Source organism: Amblyomma mixtum, chromosome 3 (assembly GCF_055824585.1).
Source record: "Amblyomma mixtum isolate Tamu chromosome 3, ASM5582458v1, whole genome shotgun sequence".
Taxonomy (NCBI): Eukaryota; Metazoa; Arthropoda; class Arachnida; order Ixodida; family Ixodidae; genus Amblyomma; species Amblyomma mixtum.
Genome location: NC_143014.1, coordinates 359,016,830 through 359,039,340, shown reverse-complemented (window position 1 = coordinate 359,039,340; position 22,511 = coordinate 359,016,830). Strand labels below are relative to the sequence as shown.

Genomic DNA, 22,511 nt, shown 5'->3' with positions numbered 1-22,511 from the left:
TTATGGGGGCTTGCAAACAATTCTTACGACGCATAAATGTAGGAATCATTTATACTTGTCGTTGACAGTGCCGTTGCCTTGACGTCGCAGATTTGGCAGGACGAACGCTGTTTCGCTCGCTGCAGTAGTTGACCTCACACATTTCTCTGCTTTGTGTTGATGTGAAATTTGTCTGCAGTGAACTGGCGCCTCCAGGCAAGGTTTGCTGTGCCGCCGGAACGATTTCATTCCGGATGTGCATAACTCTATGACCCACATTTACTGCTGCAGTGCCAAAGTCAGGAAATCGAGCAGCCATGACTGTTGACATCGTACTTTGCAGCATTTCTCACAAAGCACGCAATCCACTGTGTATGCGTATCATGTGAAGTCTGTGGGATGGCAACCACAATCCAGTGCAGGCGACGAAAGGGCTCAGCCGCCTGTATCCTGACCACAGTACAATGTGTGATCCATCTGAGAGGGCACTGCACAGTCAATGCAGAGAGGATGAGGGGTACCTCCAGATGTGGTTTCAATCAATGCGAAAGACACTAGCCTTTCTCGACCTACGCCTGCCTTGCAATGGCTGACTGCTCCAAGAGGTGGGGGGGGGCGATGTTCTTTGCAGCCTGCGTTTCTGACACACACCAAGGCGACGAGTTTGTGCGGTAACGACGCAGTGTTTGGAGATGGAGCCAAGTAATGTCGCATTACAACACCTGTTTAGCCAATCGTCAGGCCGCAATCACAGTGGGTGGCAGCATGCCACGTGAGGTTAGGTAATAGCAGACGCAGCGGTTCGCGGGCGAAGCACATTTTGTTCTTTTTCTTCGTTTTTAATTTCCATATCTCTAACGTTTTGTTCCCAGCATTACAGCATTGCTGTTCAATAATGTGCTCCATAGGTACACTTCTGTGGTCATGCCATAAACACACCACCATTGGTAGTTGCAAACTTCTTCAGCAGTGGCACGCATGCAGACAAACACTGCAGCCATCGGAGGCATACTTTCTGTGTGCGTGCTTCAGTGCTGTGCAATGTGCACATGAATGAGATTTCCACAACAGCACTTGGAGGCTTAGCAAAGCATAAGCTGCGAAAACAACCAGGTGTGCACGAAGAAACGAGTGCTTCTGTCTATCACATCTGAGGCCTGAAACACACTACACAACTTGTCCGAGATGAAGTATTCTTCACCAAAATGAGGACACCACTGTAAACATGTAAAAGGGGATGCGGTGATGGCCGAGTAGTGTGAAACATACGGCAACGAAGGTGTACTGCTTTCACTGATGGTGCCTAGAAATGTGTTGAGCCCCTAAAGACAGAACAGTACTCATTGTGCTGTGTACTTGCTGCGAGAGAAAAGTTTGCTAACTTTCTGCGACAGTTTTCAGCGCACTCGAACAATATCAGGTAAAGTTAGCCGAAAATGGGAGCGTCAAGTTTTTCACACTTAAAAACAAACACTAAACGAACATGCCACAGAAGTGTCTCTTGAAAACGGAAAGTAATAACATGAAACGTCCACCTCAGGGGTGGCTTTTAAGCGTAAAACACGAAATGACCGATAAATAAGTTAACATGACTAAGAAACAATATATGAACAAGGAACAAGCAGGAAGCAATCAAAAAATGAACAACGCAGCATGTATGCTTTGTCACGTTAGAACGTAAATACAACAAAATAAATGCAACAAAAATACAGCACCGGCTGGGTTGACAAAAAAATAGAAAACAGTACATGAACTAGGAAGAAGCAGGAAGCAATAAAAAATCAACTTTGCAGCATGTATGCTTTGTCACCTTCGAACGTAAATACAACAAAATGAATGCAACAAAAAATACAGCACTCGCTGGGTTGTCAAAAAAATAAACAACAATACATGAACTAAGAACAAGAAGGAAGCAATCAAAAAATGAACTACGCAGCATGTAAGCTTTGTCATGTAAGAACATAAGTACAACAAAATAAATAAACAAAAAATACAGCACCGGCTGGCTTGTCACAGAATGAAATGCTCACTGAGGCTCCTGCCTTTTCTGCGTTGCATCCGCGAGCACAAGCTGCTCTAATGATGCGGCTATTCTCTCCTGGCATTGCCGCATCTGCGATAAAAAGCAACAATGACCTCAGTATCAGTATACACATGACTGGATGTTGTACCTCAAGGTTAAATATTTGCAACCTACTATTGCAAAAGAACGTGCGGTTCACGTGTACAGTGTTTACGAAGCCGTCACCTAAAGTGTGCACTGCTTGACGTCAGGTAATACCGGTATTGCATTTCTGTTTGCTTATGCAGTGTTCCTTACTGAATCTATTCATTTCAGTGGCCCATTTGTACTGCGGTCTTCATTGCATTCTGCTCAAAAAATTAATTTTTATTTGTCATGGTCACAATGCACCCAGTACAACCTTGTAAAGTGTGTGCACAAATCTTTACATGAACAGCATTCGGCACAAAATCTGATGCGTAGGCAGGTGTTTACCAGTCGTGTTATATTATGAGATACTTTTCACAACCAATGTTGCACGGCAACGTTGCTCTCCTATATGTGACTACACTTATTTCTGACTACATGGCACGCACCACACACATCAGTGTACACATCTCAGTTGGTGGTGTGACTCAAAAGAAGGCACACACATGTACATTACAAAAGGCAACCTTGCAATGCCCTCGCCAGGCGGCATTTCAGCAAACAGTTATCCCAGACCTTACATCCACATAAGCATTATTGTGTTCCATAAGTAATTTTACCTGTTGTTCAGTTCTTTGGCATCATTCTGCACCGTGTCACCGATTGTGGTTCGCAAGTAGTACCTTCTCTGTATGCACAAACCAGCTGACATCAAACAACTTTCATAGTGTGTTGAATGGAGCGCAACTGTTTACCAAGAATGCCACACGATACAAACAACTCATTGCATCAGGCCTGTAGAAGTATGCAAAGCTCTCTTTAAATTCTGCGTCAAACCTGTTAATTCATCTTACAGTGACATAGCAGTGAGTGGGGACATGCAGCACTTCTTCGGATGCTGCCAAACAAGGACCTGTGGCCTTTGCCATTGGACACTGTCTGTCTATTTTCTGAAGCAATTATTACTGAGGACAATTTGCACTTCTACCACAGGTAACATCACCACGTATGCATGCGCTATCGCTGTGCCCTACAGACAAGTCTGAAAGCGGCTGCACCTTTAGTTGGTAATTACGTAGCTGTTTCAAATGCTAGCACAGATATTCTTCACAAGCGTTGTCTTTCAGTAGCACATATCTCATCCTCTTAACTCTTTCCTTAACCACGGGGAAATTGGCTGTTTTTTGTATGGTTTAGTTACGAATTGTTCGTGCAACAGCTACTAAATGTACAGTGCCATGCGGTACATAAAAGTTAAGGTAAATGAACGTGCTCTCAAGCAGTATTTATTTTTAAGAAGTACAAAAAAATTGATTTACATAAAAAATATTCATGAACAAAAAAAAACAAAAAAATGCAAAAGTTTCTGAGTAAGGAGCAATATCTCTGGCAAAAATTTTTTTACCGTAATTCCATAACATACAGATTGTGCGTATATCAATAGGCAACATTTCTTTATAAGATGATACCCATACACTCAGTACTCTTTGAGTTAGGAAAAAATACAAGACGCATAGTGAAATATTCAAGTTCTTGATTGGTCCTACTTAATTTTTTTTTCAAGTAAAAGATTAACTTATAGCATAATACTATATACCAAAACGCGCATGTTAAATGCACAGTACAAAAGCACATTACGAAAGAAATACAGTAATAACAAAATGGGTAATAAAAATTAGCAATCACAAATAATTAATGAAATTCACTGCAAACTTTCTAAATGAGTAACTGAGCTGAAGTCCGACGACACGACATCGATGTCCGAGTCATCTGTGCTCGATGAGTCTAAAAGATCACTTGCCGGGTCGTCGGGATCGAGCAAAACTGCGATCTTTCGAGCGCGCGCGGATTTGGATGTCGACGCCATCACTCCGCTCAACTGCGCGTCAACCTTCGCACCCGCGCGCCCTTTAAAAATCGCCGCCACGCAGTAAAAATGTCAACCGTGCAGAAACGGAAACTCTACTTTGTATACAATCACCGAGATGGCGGCACAAGTCCAGGGCGCAGTGGTATTATTAAAATTCGCGCTTACTCACCGGCGATCGACGCCTAGTGCCGTGGTAAGGAAAGAGTTAGCTCACTGTGCTGCACAGGTAGTGTCCAGGCCCCCATTTGGCGCGTGGAAGTAAGCAATGAATTGAAAAGGCTGTTCATTTGCCTCTAAATGACTTCCGATTTTACACCACAAAAACACCGCTTTGAAATAAGAAATGTAATACAGACATTCCTTGGAAAACCCGCAGATACATACCATTCGGCTTTCTTGAAAAAGCTCGGTCAGTATCGCGTTGGTTGCCTCAGCCACTTCCACCCGCCGTGCTCCGTCCCCCACTGCCCTCTGCAGGAGGGGGCTTCTCCTCCGCACTGGTGGAGGTCCTGCAGCAGGAGCAAAGATAAACCAGCAATCAGTGACACTACTTCGCAACCTAATACCCCGCAGCCGGTTACGGGCAACAGGTACGCGTAAGCTGCACCAAGCGCTGCACAATCATCACACTGGGAGGCATTACGAGACACTGACTTTGTACACATTAACAACTTCAAAGCATGCAGTAGTCCCCTTTTCTGATCAACATAAATCATCTGTTGAGACTTGCCATGTTCTGCTGGGGTTCACAGAGTGAACACATAGTGTTTACCTTCCATGCCAAACAAAATGGCCATCAGCAATAAATTTAATACAGACTTGAAAATAAACTGCTGTGTACACAATTTTCAACTCAGTTATGACCTTGGAGGAAAAAGGAAAAGTTCACATTCTACTGTACAAAACAAGTAACATCAGTTTCATGTTCTCTTTTATGCGAGGCTGAGGACATGCTACCGCTGCTTGCGGCATTTGTTCATTACTTTATCGCACTTTCAAGTTGGCCACTTGCTTCATGCCGTCACGTTTCACTTCCGAAACCCCCTCAGAAAAATGCACATCGCGTATGGTGCTTGTTGCTGAGCCCTACTGCACATCCCTCTGGTTTTGGCCCTTACATAGTATTGAGACAATAATTTCCATCGCTTCGGCAAAAAGAGTTCTTTAAGCAAGCTTATGTCGGCCACAAGTCGTGCAGTGCGCCTACACTTGTCAGGCAGGATACATAGTGCAAGGTATCAGGGTTCCATATGGCAATGAGAAATGATAACAAGCTACTTTGTCACAAAATCGATTTAGCATAGAAAGTGGAAAGACAAGAATGTCACAAAAACGTTTCACTACATTTTCACTAGTTTCACTACACAATATTTCGATGTCTTCAACTGAATGGTGACTGCGATATGCAGCTGGCATTTAGGTCACATGACGCATTATAAATTGCACAAAGAAACGCTGCTGCATACTCTCAAATCACTACAGCTCTAACACCCGCCTGCGGTGACAGCTGGAATGGCATCAAAGGATGTATGAGTAGTTCCACCACTGTTCGTTTCATGCCTCACACGGCCTAAGTCCCAATTACTCCCTGCAGGCATCAATAAAGTGCTCAAACTGGAACTAAAACAGCGTCAGGAATACATTGTTTTATATTTTATTTGCCAGTTTTGTGTGTTAATGTCACAGGGTTATTCATCTATATCAATGTCTAAACCATTGTTTACAATAAGAAAGTATGCTAGCAAGTACGGCAAGCCCGACATCTCTAACTTCTTTTGTGTATAATCTTGCCCACTTAAGGCAGAAACATAACTGTCCACCATGCACCACTGTACTGGAAACAAAACCATTACCGCAGATCACAAAAAATGTGTAAACATTCGCAAAAGGGCGCATGTGCCAGCTAGTTTCCCAGCTCACATAACATCTTGAAACCAGATATGCCCGCACAGAGCGTTTACCGACGTTTATGTTGGCCCCATAGTAGCATCAATTAACATTTCTTTACCCCTTAAAATTGTAATAGTAAACAATCCATCTTGGTTTGAAAGATCTGCACCTGAGAGCCACACTGTTTGCATTTCAGTACCATGCTTTAGCTCTTCCGAAATGCCCTGCTACAGGAGATAGTAATACGCATTGGCTGTCTTTAAAAGGGAGCCTACATGTTGATTTACGCCTGCACAAAACGTGTATGGCTGTGTCCTTCGAGGCTGTTTTAAATTGCTGAACCGCCCCCCCCCCCTCATCACTTGCCTCAAACACAAGACCATATTTTGCAGGATGCAGCCATTCCTGCCTGCCCAATGAAACAGTTAGTGTTACCATAAGAACACACACATATAAAAAAATGCATCAGAAGCTGCACCCTACAATGTCACAGCGCAATCATGTGCTACCAAAATTGATTGCTTGCACTGAGTACTTCCTTGATTTTGTACACGAACTAATTCGGATACTGGTTCGAGTGAGTAAGCCTGTGTTTCGCAAGGAAAAATGAAAGGTTAGTCAGTGTTGAGCCTGATTAGGAAATTTTCTTGCAAAGACTGTGATGAAACGGCTAAGATGTCAGCGTTACCTGCAACATTTTGTTTCGCACATAATACAGACCGACCCAATAAATACCACATCTGTTAACATGTGCCAGTCTATTAGGCAATGAGGATCACGAGATTTCCTTCTCTCATATGCAGAGATAAACCTGTATAAGACAGCATAGCACTCTTTTCAATTAATGACCTCCAGCTTATATCTGCGAGATATATACCCAGAACTGCACTGCTGTGGACTACCAGAAAGCAATGCCACACTCGGCAACGACTGACAAAATGTGCAGAACTCACGCCTGTGAAGCCCCCATTATGTCCTAATATCATGGTACATAGAACTTCCGTCAAAACGTTGGAAATTGGCTCATGGCTGGCAGTCATCATCTGCTCAAAACAATAGCAGTGCAGTTCATAGGTCACAGTTTTTAACACCATCCCTGCCAGCATTTCAGCCTAGTTGCCATGTGCATTGCAGGTCAACCTAGGCTCCCAAACTGTTGACAATATGATGACAGCATGGAACGAAGACTCTGCATTTAAAGGCAATGATGATAGCATTAAGGGTCCTGTTCTGAAGAAAACGCCATGTCTGTGCTGTCGCCACTGTGAGCGTAAAAGCAGGTGGCCGACCTGCCACGCACTTCACGTGGTATTGTCAGCACAACCTGCACACCGCTACAGGTGGCAACCTCCACACAATTGCAAGTGGCTCTTAAATTAATGACAGGTCGTGACAGGTTGCTTGAAAAGGACAACCTACCCCTCGGAAGCCCCACCAGTGCCTGTGCTTCAAACAGCCCCCTGCCGGGCAGTAGCACATCTCTTAACCGCCATACGACTGCACCAGAAGTGATATGAAAACTCCCCGCAATGTATGAAAAAAAGCAAACAATTACCACTCCCGCATATGTGAGCATGTCGGCAGAACCCAGGTGAGGTGATGCACACATAGCATCGCACTTTGCTGACATGACCCTTCAATGCAATCAAGTCATACCGTTAAGGCCGACTTTAGGTGCCCCGTATAGTTTTTCCCTAACTTCCCTCGTGCTTGCAAGCACATCTTGGCTGGTCTATGAATCCCAACGCAGCCGTGTGTTATCACAGCCCTGTCTCACTTTGTTGTCACTGGCCCCATGATCCTACAGTTACTAAATATGATTGTTTTTGTTCCTACTGTACTGCCACAGTCTGTCTAAGGCTATACTGCCATGACCACTGGTACTTCAGAAGTGCTTCATACATTCCGAACATGTGGACACTTTGCAACCATATTAACTGTTATCGAAACTTACTCGCAGCAGACAATAAATGCTCATTCACTGAAACAACTGATTAATATAACAAACAACACACATGCAGGTAGTATACAAATAAAAACTTCAGATTTTCCCACACAGTTCAATGTCGCAGAAGGTGACTTTTGGTCATGCGCAGCAGTGAAGCGACGATTAGCGTGCAAACGACTTGTTGTACATAGCTTCAGGTTGTACACACAGCACTACACACTTACAAAGTTGAGAACACATACGAGGAACTGTTGCGAAATGTGTAATTAACATGCCAGAATGATGACATTACTTACGACTCACAGCACTCCTGCCAGAGTGCATCTCAGGACGGCTGGACACCCCACTGCTACCTGCGGCCACTGCAGCCGAGGCACACGCACTAGCAGCAGTGGTAGGGGCTGCCACAGCGTCTGTGCCTACTGGGCCGCAACCATTAGCAGCGGCCACAGGCACACTACCATCACTCTGTCCAAACAACAAAAAAGTAAAACATTTAAAGACAAGTTACAAAAGCAAAGGAGCAGTTGTTACAATTCAGTTAATGTTAGGAGCAGTTACCGCGCAACAAATGTGCTGGCAGAACACTTTCAGCTTATGAAAATGAACCACACTCTGTCTCTGTGGCATAATTTGGTGTCTGTTTCTTTTTCCCACCCTCAAGGTACTCTCATCTTTGTACTCTGGTGAAGTAATCCTTTTATGGTATTGCATTTTATCGGAGCCCAACACAATCTGTGCGTTCATGCTTCGATGCCATCTCGTGTATGATTCTTGGCGTCAAAGTTGTAGCATACATACTTCCACTTCTCACTCTCTTCCGCCCCCCTTTCAAGTAGTTTTGTTTATTCTGTGCCAAGTTAGTGCTAGGCTAGACAACCTCCCAAGCACGTAGCAAAATAAATTGCCTTATCGATGCCACAGTCATCTCTTGCAACAAACATTCCTTTGTCCTTTCTACGCACTGTTGCTCGCATTTCAAAATATCTGTAGTGGGCTCACTGCTATGCATCAATGTGCCTACTTCCGCAGCACTCAATTCTGCAGTGCTTTTCCCAGAAAAACCATGCACTGATGCATACTGCTTTCTTGGGGTTTTGACCTCTACTGTATGGATATCAAGCAGTTGCATAAGTACATTCGCTGATACAAAACAAAATGTACAGACTACGCGACTTCTGACTGCCCCTATTAAATTGCAATTTTTCGGTTTTCATCACACCTGTTCCTAGGCACATATATTCACCACTGTGATCAAAGCTCTCCGAAATGAAACCTGAATTTACGCTTCCCTCGCTTGCTGCGGCCATAAAAGGCGCCCGCCTCTTGGGCGCGCGCGAACGATCGCCCAATGATGGCCAGGAGGCGACCACGGGGCCCCGCTAACCGGCCACCGCCAGTACCCCTGCGATAAGCGTCACCACAACCATTTCAAACGACCGACGGAATCATTGAGCGGTTACACATGCACCAGTACTCACCCCATTTCGCTGGAAAACCAGCCAGCATCCCGCCTCGCGCGGCTGGCATATTTTGTATACCACAGGCGCCACTCCTTCACGGACCTGACAGGCGGGCCTTCTGCATTTAGCAGCTCGGCCAGCCTGCACCACAACCGATTCCTTTCTGCAACTGTAAAATTTGGATCCAAATCACCCCCCGCTGTTGCGAGACGGGGGTTGGTCTCTAGAAAATTTAGTAGAATCTCTTCTTGCTGTCGCGTAATTTGAGATGTACTTGCCCGTGAAGCCATGGCGCCTTTGAACGATGTTTAGTAATCGTCTGCAAGCTACGCTGCATAACACCATACAATTTTACAGGGATTGTGGTAGAAAGCAAATTATTCCCTCCCTCACTGAAGAAGGTTATTGTACACAAAAAGAACAGCTCTAATACACACCTTTTGTGCATGCAAAATGGTTAATACGGCAATCATTAGTACCTTCTGCTCAGTCAGGATGCAGCTTGTCACCCGAAATTGACTTTTCATCGATGTAACGCACGACGTAGCGCGACATCGCGTGTTGCGCCGAGATGACCTTGGCACGAGATGTCCCACGCCAAAAACAATTGCAGTCCATAACCGTCCATACCTGCAAACAAGTTTAACACGATAAGTATAACTACCGTCTGCTGAGCCGGGCTGGCGCTCGCCATGCGAACTTACTTTGCACCGTCGTAAACAGACGACGAAGCGCAGACGCTGCCCGCTGCGACGAGATGGCCTTGGCAGCGCTTGCGCGCGCGGCTACATGACCCTTCAAGGCGTTTTAATGCCCGTTAGTGCAACGAAACAGTGTCCGCACAAGCCAAAGAGGATTTAAAGCAATGTGACGACTTTTACAAGCATACAACTGAACTTTAACACCTCCGTGTTGTCAATCATATGTTTCAGACACCGACATGAAAGCGCCATTTTCTCCATGGCTTAAAACCGCACTCGCGTTCGTAAAACGAATGATAAATTGAAATAAGTGCCATAAATCTTGCATTGTAAACACTAATTCACTGTAGTATGAACATTATGTTGCTTTAAATAAAAAATAATGATCTCTGCTGTAATTAACAACTACTAATCAAAGATACGAAACTATTGCTGCTAGTGAATCAGCAGTGGTAAATTGTCGCTTCTCGGAGTGAATGAATGCACCGCAGACGAAAGTGCCGCGGCTTTTCCCGTTTCTTCGAGCAACTGTAAGCACTTTTTTAGGTTCCGCCCATATGCGACATGTCGCAAAAGGCGACACCGGCAGAATACCACCCCAGGAGCGGGTAGCTGACGTCCAGGAACGCTACGGAGGCGGAGGAGACCACGCCAGCCAGCAGCTGCTTCCCGCGGTCGCGGCGTGTAGGACTTATATCCCTGCGCAGAGGTAACTGTCAGTGCGGACACCTGCGAAGGCTATTTCTAATGCTCTGACGCCATCGGGCCCGCCGCTCTTACCTGAGGTGTCGAGGAGGGCGCATACCGAGCCGGAGCGTCCGCTGCACTATTTTTGTGGGACGTGCTCTGACCGTAGAGTCAAGGAAAAGCGGCGGGTGGGCCGAGAGTGTCCGCCGCCTTTCAGAAGAGAACCCAATAACTGCGTGACCTCGAGGCACCGGGAGTCTTCATCTTTGTCTTCCTCTTTATTTTTTGTTGTCTTTGGCTTCTGGTGGAATAGCACATACCCACAGTGGGGGATTGGCCAGGGTGCCTCACACGGGATAAATGGCATAAACGAACGGCGGGAGAATAAGCGGGTGCGCTCATTTTGGTGCTCATTTTCTCCTTTTGTGGTAGCCCTTGCCGACAAATATCCCTGCACACTCCGCCGAATCTGTGGTATTCCGAGTGCCTTTCAAGAACGTCACGCTGAGCAGATAACTGGATTTATTGGTGTTATTTTAGTGCGAAGCAATACTACTTTCGCTACCACCTCAGCCAGTGCCGTGACGCGGCCGCATAGCCACGCTTGACCTTTCGCTTGACCTCGCTGCGTGACGTCATACCATCTGTGTAAAAACGAGGCCCCATCTCACGCCGTCGCCCTGCGCGGCGCATAGCCACGGCCTGAGTCCCGCTCCTCTCACCAGGGGCGCTGCGCGCTATGTGACATCATACCATGTGTATAATCGGGGCCCCATCTCACACCGTCGCCTTGCGCGGCGCATAGCCACGGCCGTGGCCTGACTCCCGCTCCTCTCACCAGGGGCGCTGCGCGCTATGCGACGTAATAACATGTGACGTCATACCATCTGTTTAAAAACGGGGCCCCATCTCATGCCGTTGCCTTGTGCGGCGCATAGCCACGGCCGCGGCCTGACTGCGCTCTTCTCGTCAAGCCCATGAGATGCCGCCTCCAGCCTATACGCTTCGGCAGGTTGCAAAGAGAAAGCATCAGCGAGCTACGGAGACAGAAGAACGAGAAGAACGGCAGCAGAACCACGTATTGCTTCGCAATTACCAGGTTTAACCAAGCTTAGCCACAGCCAATTTTTTAACCAGTCATTACCGCTTATAATGACCCTGCATCGGGGTTGAAGAGGAGGAATTGAACATTACTACTGGAATGAACAGGCCATTGAACAGACAAAAGAATAGAAAGAGAAAAAGGTTGCGTGAAAGACAAAATGGAAGGACACAATAAATAATTTTCAGAGCTAGAAGGCTCTATGGATCCTTATATTTGGGGCAGCTCAGATTTATAACCCCAAGTTGTGGGTGTAGCTCCCCTATGGACTGCAAGACCGCCACTCGAACATTCCGGCCCGTCCAACTGACGGCGAAGACTTCCTGGTTCTACCACAGGTGTTGATATAGCACATTTCATCGACGCTATCGTGGCCAAAGCGATGGTTTCGTTGGTTGAAGTAACTGAGTATGGCACCGTGACGATTAACATGAAATTCACAAGACTAGTTCAGAATTCAAGTCATTGCAAGACGAAATGTCAAACAAGTATGGACTACACTGTTTCTACTGCGGCGTTGATTGATTCAGAGCATATAATCGGAACGGTTGTGTGGTATTCAGTAGTTCTGTTTATATAAACTAGGTGTCGCTAGGCAAGCGCCCGGCGTTTATTGAATCAGGGGAAATTACGGGGAGGGTTGTCTGAATAAAATAAAGTTGACAAATCTAATGAAGTCTAGAAGCGACCTATAATGCGGTACCTGCGTCCAATAGCATAGGAGTCAACACCGTCCGGCGAGGGACACGCTGCAACCGGGTCCAGGATTCTCGTCGGTTTTGAATGCTGGGCAGACTGCACGGCAGGTTTCGGCTGCCGGTTTCGTCTTTCCAGAATAGGCATAAAGGACACCCGGGGCGGAGAAACAAGCCTCGCAAGTGAGGCACGTTTCGACGAGCGGCAGGAGTGAAGCCAAATGACCCCGATCCTCCGAAGCGCAACTTCCTTTTTACGTGCTCGGTGCTCGCTCCCTTACTAGTCTAAAGGAGGGTGGCTTTTGTTAAAAAATATTGGCTGCATTTCTTTTTTCTTTGCAATGGCGCCTAAACTATCAGCGTAAGTAGGTCAACATAAGGAATTCGCCCAACCTTAGGAACTAATGGATAACTGAATTCATTTTCTCTTGTTATTTTAGTTTCACGTTCAAAGGCTGAACAATGAGCGGAAGGTCAAAATTTGGTGCAGGCTGTTTGAGGCGTTAAAAAATTTGGGTATAATGACCGAATTGTCTTTCTAATTAGCACTACTCCTACATAAGCGCGCCCCGAGAGCTGCAATAAAGGAGAAATGAAGAACAGTTTATGATATTGCTGTTATTACGTGGCCTAAACTAAACTTGACGTCACATCATTAGGGTTCCAAATCTTTTTATGGTGAGAGGTACGCTTGTCCTCATGGCGTCTAAAAGTTGCGACTTCAATGGATCCACAGGGTCCCACTGCACGGCTTAGAAAGTATCCTCGTGGACTCCTTACTTCTGACAAAGGCCGTACAGTAACCACCTACCCTAGCACATTACACATTACTTGAAGATGCACTAGTCCACTGACGACTGCGTCGTGCGTCGAGATTTTACTAATCGCCAGGATGTGAGTACGTTACAGGCAGAAGCTGAGGCTATTTGTGATTCCTCTCATGAGCCTTTGGAATTTCGCTGCTCTGAATACGGAGTTTTACGTGCATCGCGAAGACGGTCAAGAACAGCTACCCGCGATCTTATTAACAGTATCCTTGGCCTCGTAATATTTTACCGCTACCATGGACTAACCATTACGTCGTACCTCATCCGGTCGCTTTATATAATCCGCATAACCAGCAACACGAATAAGAATGCTCGGATACCTGCGATGCAACTTCTTTTCTGCTTCGAAACGCCCAAAATCACTCGATTATTGACATCATTCACTACACTCTAAAAAAAAAGGTAGTTGAGGTTACTACATTTTAGGGTAGTAACGACTGTCACATATATGACTACCTAGGTAGTAACTGTACGTAGTAACTGCAAGGTAGTAACGTTTACTACCTCTCAGTAACTGTACGTAGTAGCTGCGAGGTAGTAACATTTACTACCTCTCGAGAGAAAACACCTTAAGAAATAATCTAATGACTTTTGACATTAGAATCGTATGCATATAAGATAGTAATAGTGCAAAATTAGAGCAAAAAAAAAACTAGAGCAAAAACAAAAGAAAATAAAAATCCCTGCTTTCAGGAGGATTCGAACCGCGGACCTTTGACTTTCTATGTTGAAGTTGTTTCTATCCTGTTTCTATCCTACCACGCTAACCACTACGCCACGCCACCAGACGTTAACTTGTCAACTTATGTGCCGTGATATGTGCAGCCACAGTTGTTTCTTGTTCTTTTCATTGCGTGTAAATGTAGCAGCAGCATCTACATTCTCGCACGGGACAACAATGTTGTTGAGAAGGACCTTTCAGTGGCTGATGGCCAATGACATAAGGAAATCTTCTGTGTTAACGAAAAAGAGTCTCTGCTGAGTTTTTATTGTCGAAAGACATGAATACCTGACTTCGTGGTGACTTTCTAATGTGTCACAAGGAGTGCATGAACATGACATCAGAAACTCAACGCCCATTTTTGTGCATCTTGTAGTAAACCAGAAGGAAAAATGAGCACAAGTCAGGCACAATAGCTTGGGGTTGGTGAAAAAGTGCAATTAAGAAATCAGACTAAAGAGTGGAACACATACGCGCTGCGTATATTGTATTGAAAACAAAAAACAGCACTGGCAATTTTGTTAGATTTGCTGCCAATTAGGAAACCCTTTTCATTATATAAAAACATGAGGCATTGAGTAGCAATGTCACCGGGAATGTTAGTATACGTACATGTGCATATTCCGATCATCCATTTCCAGATCAAGGTAGTAATGGATACTACCAGGGTTATAATGAGGTAGTACAAGTGTAGTAACTGCCAAAAAAACGTAGTAACAGCAGAAGTTACTACCTTGTTACTACTTAATTTTCTTTCCAGTAGTAACAAGGTCGTAGCAACATAGTACATAGGTAGTAGGGGTTAAAAAAAGGTTGTAACAGCAGCCGTTACTACGTTTTCACTACCTTTTTTTCTAAGAGTGTACGAGTAACCTCAGTACATCTCTCACGTATGGGCAGCGAACTACGTGAAGCCAATTCACTCCGACCTGTACAAAACAATTCTACTCTTTTTTTAACAACTAGAGCCACACTGCCAGCATTTCGGCTGTGAAACAAAACTCACACTTAGCCGCATTTGCATCTCGCCGTTATTTTGTGCGAAAGCAACAGTACACGGGGTCAAAACGAACAAAGCATCTTGTGGCGTCCCTGACCTCGACAATGGAGAAATGAAATCAATATTGCCGCGACTAGGTTTCGAACCCATGACGGCGCGAATTTCGCATTTTCGCTGCCCACAGCACGAGAGCACTGCGCTATCGCCGCAACCGATTACGCCTCGCGTTAAACTGCAACAATCTTGCGCTGCACATTGCACATCGTGTTCATCAACTTCCTTCTGCGGCATGAACAGATGAGATCAGCTTAACCTTGATCAAAGATTAACCTGAGCCTAATATCGTCGCCAGACGTGGCAACAAGCCAGCAAAGCAAAGCATTGAGCCATCCAGGCTAAACACATGCTTTCGCACGTCTAATCGGCTTAACTGCGTTAAAATCCTACCACTTTTTTCTAGCCTTTGCTTCACAAAATATGTGTCCACAACATCCACCGTAACAACAAACCAACCTCTAATCCAGCGTGTCATTCACCGTTACTTAATATGTCCCCAGGTGAGGAACTTAGCTACCGGCACTAATTGCTGTTCTAAAAGTTTTCTTCCACGCATATCAGGCGACAGGACCAGCCTTTGTGGACTCACTGCAGCAATTTCGTACCACCAGCCCTTTCAAAATGCGTCGGCTAGACTTGCAAATCTAGTGCCCTAAAAGCTTGCGTGCGCGTTTTTCTACTCCTTTTCCTACAGTTACCAAAATACATATTAAGATTCATCCCTGTAACGCCTACTGGTCTCGAGGCTAATTTTAAATGAAGTAAAATAGAATAACTGCAGGTGGAGCTACCATTCTGGGAGGATTCTGGTGTGGGCTAGTTGGTTCATGCTTAATAAAGAGATTCACAAACAGCGCTACGGAACAAGGACAGAAGGAACACGAAACAGCGCCCGTCCTGTGATTTTCGTGTTCCTTCTGTCCTTGTTCCGTAGCGCTGTTTGTGAATCTGTTTATTACCATTCTGGAGTAGGAGATGGTCGTACGTGGTCGAGACTTCGATAAGGTCTCTGTAAGGAAAGAAAATGCAGATGCGTGGTGTCGTGAAATTTTGCCAGGCATAAAGACGAGAGCTGTCTCAATCAAACCGCGCCAGACTAAAAACAGACCAGGGCGAAGAATGTCTGCACGACTCAGTCACCTGTGAGCAGGGCGCGAACCTCTGCAGGAGAACAGAAACGTGCTCAGAAGAATCGAGTATTACGTTATCTTATCAGCTTAGTACAAAACCACATTTTAAGAAAGTTTAAAAAATAAGAAAAGCTTCTTTGGACCATTACACAATACAGTTCTATCACTGCAGTATAATACCATCATGAGGAAGGCTGGGGAAGAAATGAGAAGCCTCGAGCATTGCAAAGGGGTTTGCCAACGAAACGATAACCTGGAATGCCATAATCATGAAGCCAAATAAAATAAAAATAGTCTGTAGAAAACCGGAAAAGCATCGCATCTTATGGAAATGGAAATAAAGATTTTCACCTGCCTCATCTGCGTATCAGAGACATTAGATTCATCTGCACCAGAAAAGGGCACTCTCACGAGTGCAGGCCGTCTTGAGGACGCCCGTATCCCCATCTCATAAGCTGTTCATTTGGGGAGGTGCGGGAGGATTGGCGCAGAAAAATTTGTGAGGGCGAGAGAGGGAGGGCACGATGCAGGGCTTGAGGGTGAGGGTGTGTCACGAAATTGGTTCCTGCCCCGGCCATTTGTTAAGTTCCCCGTCCGGGCTGCAGCCGATTCTAGAACAGGTGTGGATGACGACTAAAGCAAAATCAGAAAACAAGAGGTATCTAAAGTCGAGCTTAGGGATGAACGCCTTTGTTAAACACTTCTGCCACGCCGCTGCAGGCAACTTTCGCGGCTGCACTCCCGAGCATAAGATAAACCTAGTGTGGGTACCCGCACACGCGGGAAATTATGGAAACAAACGGGTCGACCGAGTAGCCCGAGGACTAACCAACCGAGTGGCCGGCCCCACGGACCCCGACGCTCTTACTGAGGATCCCCAGACCTTTGCTGAAATCACCAACTTCCACAGAGAGATGAAATGCCGATTCTCGCCTCCTAATTCCGACTTAAATCGAGCGCAAGCCGCCTTGCTCCGCAGGTTGGAAGGTTCACGAAAGGAGTAGCAAAAAACACATAAAAGGAGCCCCTAAAGAAATTGAGCACAGCGCATTGCTTGTTGCCTGCCGCTATGCGGGCTTGAGGCCTTGTTGGTTTTTTAACTGCCGAAGCACGCGCGGAATCTGTTCGGCCGCAGAAGTTTCTTGACACATAGACCATGCTTTCCGAAGGTAATTCCGAAGTTTCGGGAGGTAACTCTGCATTTTGCATCGATGCAAGCGCCCTAGCACAGGCGCCAGGAAAGACGCAATTACACGAAAGCCGCACTTAGAGCCAGCGCGACTCTGCCTTTCTCGCCCGCCTGAGAGCAAGGGAGCCTTTCATCCTCACCCTCTGTACCCTCGCACCAAGCGCGCTTGGGAGACGGGCACGCCACCACTCGGGCCTGCAGCCGCTCGGCGGCCGTGCTCGGTGGCCTGTATATTTTTGACCGGGGCTGTACATGGTTGAGCTGAGTAACAGAGTTTCAAATATCTTCGTTGAAAGAGATGACCAGGAGAGGCCGTTTGTTTTTGCCTGCACATCTGAAGGAGGGCTGCCCTGCACCACTCCACGATCTCATCGTTCCCTCCTCGTTCCGGCTGTTTTTTCTTTAGACGTAACCGTAGGAACATCCACGACCGAACCTACGTGAGGGATGTAACTCTGCTCTTCTGTAATGCATACAACCCGATTTAAGAGGTCTAAAATAAAAAAAATTAAGAGTAAAAAAATCTCGCCATAAGTTTTCTGTACAGCAGTGACAAGTATAGCCCATATAACTGAGCCGTGGTGGAGAACTGGAAGTTATCGTTGGTGGTTCGAAGGATGTTGCCTAGTGAATGTATTTCTTCTGAAGTCATTGATGATACGGGGCATGAGGTTGTCACCGTCAGAAACGACGGTTAGTCGAATGATGGCCTTATTTTCCGGCGAATTCTCCGGCACAAGACATGACGGAGATGAGGCCGACGTTTTTCACTTTAAGGAACTGGCCTCTCTTAGTGCAGTGAAAAAACCGCATTGGTAAAGATGCACTAGCATGTCCCATCTGGTGCGGCGTTCTGCTATATTCTCTTGGGAAATGAAATACCAACTGTTTGTGCCAGCATAGTCCGCAGCTTGGCACGCAGTTTTCACCCAAAGAAAAAAGAGGAATGGGTCTTTTAAGGCATGAGTGCTGGCTCATGGTTCCACACATGTTCCCTGTTATGCACTTTTTGGGGGTAATTCCGAAGCAGTGCATTGCTGGTATATAAATTCATTGCGCCGGACAGCAATCATCATTTCTTTGGATTTGGGCTAAGTAGCAGCCTCTTATAGAAGAAAATAATTTCAGTTCCTAGGACTATCAGGAAATTGAAGTTTCAAGAAAAGAAAAGCAACTGTTATCTCAATTGTACAACACCTGCATTAAAAGAAATGTGTTGCAAAAAGGAGGCGAAGGAATGTATAATAACATATAGACTCAATGAGCCATAAGAAAAAAGTTGCAGGCTAACAAATGCTCTGACTGCAGTAGACTAGGCCGCGTATTTCAAATTAATCAATACAAATGTTTCTTTTAAAAAGAGTGAAAAATGCTGTGCTTTCTTCCGTTGATGGAAAATCTATCCGCTACGGGCCAATATCCACCTTTTTTTATTGCACAGACAAGTTACACAAAGGGCCTAGTGGCATCTTTCTTTTTTTTATTAAGAAACCAGCTTCATGATTCTCGGACCAGGCAAAGTTGTCACGCAGACTTGCGCCGCTTGTTTGCTGGCGAGTGCGCTTTTCTGGACCTCTTGGTGGATGACGCCAAGGGTTTCGTGTGGTTTACAGCCGCAAACCAAGTGTTGGCGACGGCTTGGCGAACGACTGTGTGCTTCAAGATGTGGCCGTAGTTGTCCACATTGGCGATGTTGATCTGAAGGAAGTACTTTAGGCCGAGCATGAGGGTGATGGGTTTCTTGGAGATGCCGTCGGAGGCGAAAATCATCAGCTTGGAGAATGACAATCGTTTACCGTTCCAGGAAGTGCCTGGTCGGGGCGATTCCGGGTGCATGTACTCGCCAGCGCATACGCTGGAGTCTTCAATGAAACTGATCCAGACCACGTAATGAAACTCGTCGTGCAGGCTACTGAAGCAGACGGTCGGAGCTGGCTTCATCAGCCTTCCTTGTGGGCTGATCTGAAGCTCCATCTTTGGCAAAAACTGGGCCTTGTTGACGAGTGTAACTTGCGGAACACCCACCGCAGGTCCAAGTGGTACGCTGCTCATGCCGCCGACAGAGGCAACTTGCTTCTCGTGATCAGCGTCCTCGTCGTCGTCGGCGCCTTCGTCGGCCTGCGAGCACGACGGCTGCGGCGGAGCCACGTTCTAGGCCCCATCGATGCTGGGGCGCGCCGCGGGTGAAACTTCGTCGACGACGCCGACTGCCTCATAATCTCTGCCTTCATCTTCGTCATTGGTGTCGCTGATAGAATAGCTGTTTCTGCTGTTGGTACTGCAGCTGTCGTCGCTCTCGCTAGAGCTTGGGTAGAGGTGGCATAGCCTCAGTAGGTCGGCATAAACTTTACTCAAAGACTTCTTGGTATCGTAGTCTCTAGGCCTGCCCCCTGTCCCAGCAAAGGACCCATTACAGCCCGACGTTGATGACGCCATGTTCGAGAACTCACAAGAGGTGCAGCGCTGAAGCTGCTGCCGACGCCGGAGTAGTGATTTACACTCCGAGTATTCTGTGGCGCGTCTGGTATCTCGGACGCAGGGCGCACGTAATCAGACTGCGAAGTGCTGCTGCCTTGGCGCCTCGGGAATGGCGTTCGTTCAGCGCCGGACGTCGTCGTTCTCTTCTGGTGGCCCATAAGATGGCTCAGTTTTTATGCCGAAGGGTGGTGGTCACATGCTTTTCCACTCTGACGCCATTAATCCTCTTTCGAGTGGAACATTTCTACTCTTTCTTTTCTTGTTTTCGCCGAGGACCTGCACCGTGAATTCCAAAGCGATGTCATGTGACCGCGTACAAGACCCCGCACCTCTGCTGAAAAAGGTGCAAGGCGGGGTTAGAGTGTGTTTTGTTGATATATTCGATTTTGAGATTTTGCGGTCCTCTGATCGAGAATTTCTACCTTCCAGAAAATATATTACAATTGGGTATTGGTTAATATAAAAAAAAAACAAATTTTTGCGCACCACTTCGTCACGTCAGCCGAAAAGGCGCGTGAACCTAGGCGTGTTCGCTTCGTTTCGTATACTTGCAAGAATTTAACGTTCTAGAATTTTTATCATATCTCAGGTTTCATTTTGTAATTTGGCCTTTTTCGTCGTATATTTTTCAGCCACTAGGGCCTCTTATGTAGCTCTTCTGTTAAAGGAAATTCTGGTCAATAAAACGATTGATTGATGGATTTTAACATCCCAAAGCGACTCAGGCAATGAGTGACGCCGTAGTCGAGGGCTTCGGAATATTCGACCACCTTGCGCTTTTGAACAAGCACAGACATCACACACTACATGGACCTTCAGCATTTCAACTCCATCGAAATGCGATCGCCGCAGCCGAAATCAAGCCCGCGTTTTTTGGGTCAGCACCCTAGCACCATAACAACTCAGCCACCGCGAAGGCTCTGATAAATAAAGGGGCTTTTAGAGATTATTGACATTTTTATGCGAAGCATATTGCTAGAGCTACCACTCACGCCGTCGCCGTGGGACCCCCCGTGACACCGTGACGTCACACCACGTGACACCGTGACGTCGCACCACGTGGCACCGTGACGTCACACCACGTGACATCGGATGAGAGAGCTGGCCTCCACCTCGCGCCGTCGCCGCGGGACCCCTAGCCGTCACACCACGTGACACCGTGACGTCACACCACGTGACATCGGATGAGAGAGCCGGCCTCCACCTCGCGCCGTCGAACTGTGTTTCAACCAGTGCGGACAGTGGTGTATCGACTCTGGTGCAAGAGTTGAACTGTGCTTCAATCAGTGTGGACGGTAGTGAGTGTAGTAGTATGTCGAGTCGTTTGGAGCGTCGGAATGCCTATAGATGACGAAGGCGCGCCATGGAATCCTCCGAAGAACGAGAGCACCGGCTGGAAGAGCGTTGTTTCTAATACGACCACTTGAATGTCCTTGTGTCTCATACTATAAAGAGAAGTTTATTGACTTCCAAACGATCAGGACAGAAATCTCTGCCTCTCCCGTAACCGAGAGTACAGTAAGCATGAAATGTTTACGGGCCTAATGTCATCTCGGAGGACACCCGAACCGCACCGTACAGGAAGGGAGGAACGCCACCACCCGTTCAGCGCGATGCCTTGCCATTTGAACCCAAGGTTTCTTGAGGAAAGGAAATGGCGCAGTAATTCTCTGCCATCTCGGTGGACACCCGAACCGCACCGTAAAGGAAGGGAGGAACGCCACCACCCGTTCGGCGCGATGCCTTGCCCTTTGAACGCAGGCTTCTGTGGCAATCCAGGCGCTCACCCAACGCGCGTCTCGGGGTTAGTCGGCGTTCCGCTGTAGCCATGCCGTTGTCTTCCCCCACGACGAAGGCTTCTAGTGGTTGTATTAAAATGACCAAGTATTCAACCAAGGAAAGCCGTATATTACCAAGCCTAGCCACTAATATGCTTCGCATTCCCCAGGCTTAGCCAAGCTGAGCCTCAGCAATTTTTTTTCTTAAGAACACCTTCGGTGGTTAGTGTACCTTTTTATCGGGAACTGTAAGGCATTAGCAAACAAATTTTCTCACAGCTCCTAATTAATGTAATTTACTCCACTGGAGCCAGAATCAATAGCCTAGGTGCATTTGTATTTTAACAAACGTAGTTTTTTTTTGGAAGCGCATAATTTTAGTTCCATTTGTGCAAAGCGTTGGTTGTCAATTTTGTACAAAATTGGAGCAATCTACAAATAGTTGATGCTGAATAAAACGTCCAAGTTCTCTGTTTGGAAATTTTTCTCCCTGATGTTCCTGCAAAGCGCCAGCTTCAAATGGACAGCCTCCCCCAGTAGCACAAACGGGGCTCGGAATTGCGGGCCCTCGTGGGCCCGACACGGGCAGCCCATGGGGGCCCGGTGTGGGATATGTGCCGGATTTGCAACTCGGCATCGCGCGGGGCCCACTGGGCAAGCCCAGTGGGCTTGCTACATAGGACCAGCAGGGGACCCCTATGGTCTGCATGCATAAAAAAGATACAGGGGGCTTTCCACGGTTCTGACGACTGACCAACCGGGCGGCTGTCCACACGGACCCCGACGTTCTTGGTGAGGAACCCAGACCTTTGCCGACATATCCAACTTCCAGAGAGATGAAACGCCA

At 46.6% G+C, this 22,511-nt stretch overlaps 1 protein-coding gene and 1 pseudogene across 1 annotated transcript; both read right to left on the bottom strand.

Moving 5' to 3' along the window:
* Nucleotides 1-2,067: 2,067 nt before the first annotated feature.
* LOC149356478 (uncharacterized) lies at nucleotides 2,068-10,251 on the bottom strand. The gene is made up of 5 exons (XM_089576354.1): nucleotides 9,779-10,251; nucleotides 8,133-8,304; nucleotides 4,383-4,507; nucleotides 2,749-2,816; nucleotides 2,068-2,092 (listed from the first exon to the last, which is right to left on the bottom strand). The coding sequence occupies exons 1-5, from the start codon at nucleotides 9,824-9,826 to the stop codon at nucleotides 2,068-2,070; spliced, it is 438 nt and encodes a 145-aa protein (XP_089432480.1). The 5' UTR covers nucleotides 9,827-10,251.
* Nucleotides 10,252-18,932: 8,681 nt separating this feature from the next.
* Nucleotides 18,933-19,844, bottom strand: LOC149356477 (uncharacterized; annotated as a pseudogene).
* Between the last annotated feature and the right edge of the window lie 2,667 nt (nucleotides 19,845-22,511).

Excerpts from the sequence above, each read along its gene's own strand:
- LOC149356478 (XM_089576354.1), bottom strand. The coding sequence starts at position 9,826 with ATGAAAAGTCAATTTCGGGTGACAAGCTGCATCCTGACTGAGCAGAAG. Across the intron at positions 4,508-8,132 it reads TGGCAGGAGTGCTGTGAGTC|GACCTCCACCAGTGCGGAGG; the intron begins GTAAGTAATGTC and ends CTCCTGCTGCAG. Across the intron at positions 2,093-2,748 it reads GCCAAAGAACTGAACAACAG|ATGCGGCAATGCCAGGAGAG; the intron begins GTAAAATTACTT and ends TTTTTATCGCAG.